The following is a 7,734-nucleotide window of genomic DNA, read 5'->3' on the forward strand; positions in this document are numbered from 1 at the left end:
TAATAGGCATACTAGAAACTTGAAGGCAGGTGTGTTGAGGCAAGTCGGAGCTAAACTCTGCAGGACACCGGCCCTCCAGGACCGAGTTTGGGCACCCCTGACATATACTGACTTCGTTCAATGCCGGAATGTTGTAGCTTAAACATTAATTACTTGTCTAATAGATGGTTGACTTTAAAAGTAACCTAGAAAATACATTATCGACTGAAAATAACATAGAATGTCATTCAATCCGCCGCAGGCAGACACGTCAAGCTAGCAAAACAGCTACGTGGCTAAAAACAAACGCAACAGCTCATTGTCAACAAGATATACGATAAATATGCATTACAAAGTCCAAAGAAAAAGGATTCAACTCCCTTATCTCAGATCTGGAGGCGAAATATTGCAAGAAACCAGCAGCAGGAAAGAAGGGCAAGAAAAAGTAGACCGATTCACCAGATTGGGCTATTCCTTCAAAATGTTATAGAATTCATCTTGTAAATAGTAATCAAACGAATGCTTTATAATGGATACTGACCCTTTCTTAGGCATAAAACACCTGTTTAAGGATGCATATCATGACTAGTAACAGGTGACACACACACTCTTGTGCATTACAGTGGTTTAGTGTGAATCTGCTTCATGTGCTCTTGTTTAGACCAGCTTGTGGATCAAATGCAAATAGAAGATTTTAAGTGTTTTGTATATATGGTTTCCTGTTTCCTTAGTGTTTCATGTATTATCATTCATGATCTTCTGAATATAATAAACTGGTTTCGATCAATATGCAAGTTGTGGTTTATACTCAACACTCCACATTGAAAATAATACAACCAGCACAAAGTCACGTCTTTTAAAGTCACATTTATTTTCAATAAAAAAGCATTTCAACTGGGTTTTACAACACTACACTGTAGTAACAACTGATTACTTGGTGACACTGAGGATATCTGGGGAAAGCTGGGCTGTCCGAACTCTGCGTCATGAAGTATTTTTTGGATCTGAAGCTTCACCAAGGACTGCTTTGAAGCAGGTAAGCGTCTTAATGCAGGTGCTAAACTCCGAAGAAATAAATCCACTTCATCTTGCTGTTCATCTTTCTCTCTGTCTCTTACATCTTTAGATTCCAGATACCTCTCCAACAGCTCTAGTGTCTCTGATCGCCTTCTCTTTACAATGTCAGACCGGATCGCTCCTGGACTTGTCATGGATGTTCCTGTACTGGTGCTGGCTGGTTCGGGCCCACTGTCTTCATCTGGCTCATCATCCTCAATTTTGCTGGGAACACTGTCCAATATAACACTGTACACCAATAAAAACCATTGTGAATAACCAGTAGCTTCTATATCAGGGGTGCTCAAACTCGGTCCTGGAGGGCCGGTGTCCTGAAGAGTTTAGCTCCAACCTCAATTAAACACACCTGAACCAGCTAATCAAGCTCTTAATAGGCATACTAGAAACTTGAAGGCAGGTGTGTTGAGGCAAGTTGGAGCTAAACTCTGCAGGACACCGGCCCTCCAGGACCGAGTTTGGGCACCCCTGACATATACTGACTTCGTTCAATGCCGGAATGTTGTAGCTTAAACATTAATTACTTGTCTAATAGATGGTTGACTTTAAAAGTAACCTAGAAAATACATTATCGACTGAAAATAACATAGAATGTCATTCAATCCGCCGCAGGCAGACACGTCAAGCTAGCAAAACAGCTACGTGGCTAAAAACAAACGCAACAGCTCATTGTCAACAAGATATACGATAAATATGCATTACTAGTCTAATGAGATACCGAACAAAACATTTAAAATAACGGAAAACTTTGGTATTTAAAGTTAATCTACAGGACAGCGACAGATACCTCGTCAGCGGTCTCTTCTCCAGGGTCACAATTACATCATATCCTCGCGACTGGTGTATGGGTTGTGTGGGCGGGGCTAAAGGTGGGCTGAGCTCGGAATGTCAACAACATTCCCCATGACAAATACCGCGCATTCATCATCTTCTGTACTTTTGTTTTGTTTACTAAACGGATAAATTAAGCATTATTATGAACGTTTAAATGTGACAAAAAGGATCTGCTTTTAAGAAATCGCAAAATATATAGTTTATTATCAGCACAATAAGAGCCAGTACAATAATGCAATACAAACAACAGTATTCACCAAATGTACAACCGAGAACAAATATGCATCGGTTTAGACTTGAGCAACATAAAGTAAACTGGGCAAGACTGAAAATAAATCCCAGTTAGGCTTATCAAAAGCATTTTAACTGGTTTTAGATATTCTGCTGCCAAAACAGAGCTCATGCAACTTCATGTGGCTTTCACAACCCTCACCAATGAGAGGCAGAGGTTTCAGATGACTAAAATAACAAATAATGCTAAATCATATGCAATTGTTGAGGGATATGGCAAATAAAAGCATGGACAAATGCTTTTGGCAGCAGAAAATAACTTCATAAAGTGTCAAAGTAGCAAAATAGGCAATCTAACCTGCAATAAAATGGCTAAGTCTTTTAGTATAATTTTAAATATACTGCTTTTAATTCATATTCAGGACATATTAAATCTAGCTCATAAACTTATTCTAAAAAAAGAAAAAAAAATCTATTTTGGGTTCTCCTTTGAGAACAGTTTATTTATTGTCATAAATCAAAACTTTTATGCTTGCCTAGTGATGTGTGGTTATTTTAGAAGGCTTTATGTGAAGCTTTGAGTGGCTGTAAATACCAGACAAGACCTTTGTATTCTTGTTAAAGTCAGTATCTGCTGAGATTGCATGATCTAAGGTGTTCATTATTGGCAACATGACTCAGATCAGGTCCTACATATATAATTCATGTAAAACAAATGGGGTAAAATCATTTTAAAATACTGTAGGGAAAAAAAAAGTTTCCTTCTTAAGAAATACATCACAAACAATTTCCGAATATGGGTCCAGTGCACTGATTCTTCGATCAAACTGTTAATACATTCAATACATCTAACACAGAAACATACTTAAGAGATGTCCTATTTAGAACAGAAAACACTGTTTCACAGAAGTTCACTTCCTCTGAGGACGATTCCAGAAAATCCCTTTAGAACTACAACTGGACGAAACGATTCCGGGTTTATTCTAAACAAACTAAGTTAAACAAGTACTTACAAAAACTAAGGAATCAATAGAGCTGCCCATAAAAGAAATTTGGGGTTGCAAACTGCAGTTTCATGAAGAAACAAAAGAGCAAATGCCACAATAACAGCCATCTTATTCAAAAGCTTGTCATTATTTCCGCTCATTTCCTACATAGAGTAGGACTCTATGATCCTGCTGGTTTCATGTAACTGTAGACAGCAGCAAACATCATTTGCTCAGACTTGCGTGTATTAGTTCTTGGCAAAAGAAACACCAGCTAAAACACCTCACCTTCACCACCAGGTGATTTTAAACTCATAGATTGGCCTTTTGCAGTAGTAGTGGTTGATGAGGTGTTTGTCACACACGCCAATGCATTGCTGGTCAGCAGAGATGCCACGCTCTGCCAGGTCGCTTACTATGCAGTGAAGAAGGTCATAAACATCCGCCACTGCCTCCCAGGGCCCGAAGGACACGTCAACCTCACAATGGTGCTCAAACAGCTTGGCCTCACTCTCCGAGCGCTCAAATCGTAGCGAATTGAACAGCGGTCTTTCATAAGGGGTGATGGGCATCTCCTCCTTGTACACACAGATCTTCAGTTTTGCAAAACGTGCCTTCCGCTGCATGGCACGAAGTTTTGCAATCTCCACAATGCGCTCAAGATTTTCTGGAAGAAAAGGGGACAACTGTTTAGTCAGCTGAAAACCCCACCCTGTTTTATTATTTTTATTTATAATTTTATACTACCTTTATAATAGGGCAAAAGATCAAGAAAAGCCTGTCGCACTTTCTCTCCAGTAAGTGGCTGAGTGTCTTCCAGACTTTCCAAAAGAGGCCCAATAGCATAATACTGAGCTTCTCTGTGCACCGCACGAACACGGTCCCTCTGAGGCAGCTCTCCCTCTCGCAAGAAATTCAGAATGTCCCTAATGCCAGACAAGTACGTATAAGCGTTTCTAATAAGCATCATATCAAGCAGTTATTTAAGTAATCTACTGATGAAATAATAAAGAAAATGCTAAATTCAGATATTCAAAATGTTTGCTTTGTATTTTTGGGTACTAGACACCAACCATTATCAGATATTCTCTAATCTAAACACTTACCCAAAATATGCTCCGTCTCGGTCGATGAAATATCGTCCCTCTGCATCCCTGGGAATGTGGTGGCGGCCACTAAACATGGCAGCCAGCATTGTGTCCTCATAACGTTGCAGGGTGGACAGCCGAGTGGTGAAATATGTACCTCCTACATTCAGGGGGATGACCTCTGGGAACTATGGAGAGAGAGGAGCAACACAAATAGCCTTTTACATTAGTCTGAATGTACACTAACGCTCAAAAGTTTGGGGTTGATAAGAATTTTTTATGTTTTAAGTCTCTTATGCTCACCTAGAATGCATTTATTTCATTTAAAATTTTGAAATATTACTAAATATGCATGCATGCGTCGTGGTACTGTCGTGAATGTGCATTGCATGCTGACATGGAAGAGAAGAAACTGTATGTTAAGTTGTTATTTTTAGTTTTCTTCGTGCACAAAAAGTGTTCTTGTATCTTCATAAAATTACGGTTGAACCACTGATGTCACATGAACTATTTTAACAATGTCCTTGTTACCTTTCTGGTCCTTGAACATGGAAGTTCTATTGCGGTCTATGCAGGGTCAGAAAACTCTCGGATTTCATCAAAATTATCTTAATTTATGTTCCGAAGAAGAACGAAGGTCTTACAGGCTTGAAACGACATGAGGGCGAGTAATTAATGACAGAATTTTCATTTTTAAGTGAACTATCCATTTAAAGGTCACATGATCCTTCGTAAATTATTCTAATGCTGATTTGGTGCACAAAAAACATGGATGCATTTTTAGGATTCTTTGATGAATATAAAGTTCAAGGGAGCAGAATGTCTTTGAAATATAAATCTTTTGTAACATTATAAATGTCTTCATAAATGTCTTTACTGTCACTTTTGATCATTCATGCTTTCTTACTGAATACAAATATTTTTTTCCAAAACAAAAAAAACCTGCCACAAACTTTTGAACGGTAGTGTATATATATGATAAGACATATCACTGTACTAAAAGTTATAGTTATGCACAGTAACTTTTTAACTATCTACTAGCAATGCAGGATCAGTCCCCTCCCAAGTTAATTTGAATGCTGTTACATGTTTAAATTCTCTTAAACCCTGTTGGCAACAATGATAAACAAAGGTGTTAAACTAATCATATTACACATCTTGACAGGTCACACTGGGTTTATCAGTAGAAGTCTGCAGTGACACCTTTAACACAGACCTTGCGAAACACGATTAGTTTAATCCAGTCGATATGATTTGATAGACGTGTGATGTGAACCAATCAGAAACGACGTCCACCCGCCCCACTGGGATAAAGCACCAATCCGCTTGCAGCAATCGGGAGGCAAATACGCCCATTACATCTGTTGCCTATGGAAACGGTTATGATTGAGCATGAGAAACTGGGAAACTTTGACACGGCTCCTCCAGATGATCTTTTGGAAAAAATAACATTAAGGGGGCGAAACACTCGCATTTAACTTCTATGCAGCACACTACAACTACTCCGTTATAAAAACAGAACATCCTCTTTAAACCTCGGGGACTTACCTCCTCAGGTGCGTCTAAAGTGCGAAGGGACTTCCCTAGATTAAGGTTAGGGACAGGTATGGCTGGTTTGCGATACTCCTCTTCCCCGGTGTCCGCGCCCGACATCGCATCTCCCTGTTTCTCAGTGTCACTCGCAGCCGAAAACACCACCATTACTCTCGGCTGAGGAGGGACCGTCCGCCCCTCCTGCGCGAACCTCCTCACCCGTGATGTTGCCATTTGAAGCGGAGCTGCTGCGCTGAAGGAAAGCGGAGGCGGCTCTCCGTTCGGGGTTTCGCCTGCTCCATTATGCTGCATGCACACACCCACAGCAGGTCTGACACGAGCGTCGATCGAGGCCCGCGCGCAGACTGTCGGCGACTGTTATGATGTCCAGGAGGACGGCCGAGCGAGAGGTGTGGTCTGTGGGCTGGTCAGGTGGATGTGAGGCTGTTCGTGTGCGCTGGAAATCACGTACGCAAGTTACGTAGGTGACAGCGTGCTGCTGGAATGTTGTCTGCTGTGCGCTCCGCTACAGGCGTAAACATGAACAGAGATTTATAAACGTGCGTAACTTCAGTACATGCACGCAGTTCATCAGGCGTCACTTTTATGTAGGGCAGAGTTCAGATTAATTACATATTTATAGTAAATATATAAAACTGCTAATAATGCACACGATACAATACAATTTGCAATCACAGAAATACCCTTATAAATATGCATTCACTGACTTTGAAGGGCAAATTATATAGCATACAATATGTGTTTTATTTATTTATTTATTTAGTCATTTAGCAGACGCTTTTATCCAAAGCGACTTACAAATGAGGATTTGAATGAGTCTGAAATGAGTTTTATTCAGTTATTAATTGAGTGGTTCCAGACTAGTTTTAGTATTTGGCAAGCAGAATGACTTAAGTGTTTATGTGTGGCCCCATTAATGTAATAACATTTATAATGTTCATTTTAACTAAACATAATTTTAATAGAGCCTTTCATTGACATCATTTTGATTTTTTTTTTTTAATACTGTCATTTCTTATGGTTTACAGCAAAACTTCGTCATCTTCGTCAGGCCAAAGAGGATGCCTACAAAAGGGGGGACAGAGTCTTGTACAATCAGGCCAGAAACACACTGAATAAGGAGATTAGAGTGGTCAAGAGGAACTACGCTAAAAAACTAGAACACCAGTTTTCTGCGAATGAGCCTGCATCAGTGTGGAAAGGCCTGAAGGACATCACCAACTACAAGACACCATCCCCCAGCACTGAGGCCAATCAACAACTTGCTGAAGACCTGAATGAGTTTTACTGTAGATTTGAAACTCCCAGTCTAACACCCCACACCCGCTCTGAACATCTCTCCACACAACCATCAACACCTCCTGCAACCCCCCTCTCCCCCACTCCTACGTTTCAGATCAGTGAGGATGATGTGCGCCAGGTCTTCAGAAAGAACAAGAGAAGAAAAGCACCAGGCCCAGACGGTGTGACACCAGCCTGTCTGAAAACCTGCACTGACCAACTGGCCCCCATCTTCTCACAGATCTTCAACAGATCACTGGAGCTGTGCAAAGTCCCTGCCTGCTTCAAACGCTCCACCATCATCCCCGTCCCAAAGAAACCCAAGATAACAGGACTTAATGACTACAGACCTGTGGCCCTAACGTCTGTGGTCATGAAGACATTTGAGAGGTTGGTGTTGGCTTATCTGAAGGACATTACTGGACCCTTACTAGACCCCCTGCAGTTTGCTTACCGAGCAAACAGGTCCGTGGATGATGCAGTCAATATGGGACTGCACTTCATCCTGCAACATCTGGACAAACCAGGAACTTATGCAAGGATCCTGTTTGTGGACTTCAGCTCCACTTTCAACACCATCATCCTGTATACCCTCCTGATTAAACTGAAGCAGCTCTCTGATATACATGCACAAACCTGTACATAAATCTCCTGTTCCAGATGTATAGCACATTATTATTATTATTATTATTATGTCATATATGCAT

At 40.6% G+C, this 7,734-nt stretch overlaps 1 protein-coding gene across 1 annotated transcript; it reads right to left on the reverse strand.

The window, feature by feature from the left end:
* Positions 1-2,102: 2,102 nt before the first annotated feature.
* On the reverse strand, positions 2,103-6,425 carry kctd7 (potassium channel tetramerization domain containing 7). The gene is made up of 4 exons (XM_016482993.1): positions 5,741-6,425; positions 4,211-4,380; positions 3,852-4,030; positions 2,103-3,771 (listed from the first exon to the last, which is right to left on the reverse strand). Exons 1-4 carry the CDS (start codon positions 6,035-6,037, stop codon positions 3,395-3,397), a joined length of 1,023 nt encoding a protein of 340 aa, XP_016338479.1. The 5' UTR covers positions 6,038-6,425; the 3' UTR covers positions 2,103-3,394.
* Positions 6,426-7,734: the final 1,309 nt, after the last annotated feature.

Source organism: Sinocyclocheilus anshuiensis, unplaced genomic scaffold (genome assembly GCF_001515605.1).
Source record: "Sinocyclocheilus anshuiensis isolate Anshui unplaced genomic scaffold, SAMN03320099.WGS_v1.1 scaffold437, whole genome shotgun sequence".
In the NCBI taxonomy this organism is placed as follows: domain Eukaryota; kingdom Metazoa; phylum Chordata; class Actinopteri; order Cypriniformes; family Cyprinidae; genus Sinocyclocheilus; species Sinocyclocheilus anshuiensis.

Bases quoted from the DNA above. Each gene is read 5' to 3' on its own strand.
- kctd7 (XM_016482993.1), bottom strand. From the start codon at position 6,037: ATGCAGCATAATGGAGCAGGCGAAACCCCGAACGGAGAGCCGCCTCCG. The intron at 4,381-5,740 runs GTAAGTCCCCGA...CTCTCTCCATAG, and splicing joins CTTTAGACGCACCTGAGGAG to TTCCCAGAGGTCATCCCCCT. The intron at 4,031-4,210 runs GTAAGTGTTTAG...GTCTGGCATTAG, and splicing joins CGAGACGGAGCATATTTTGG to GGACATTCTGAATTTCTTGC.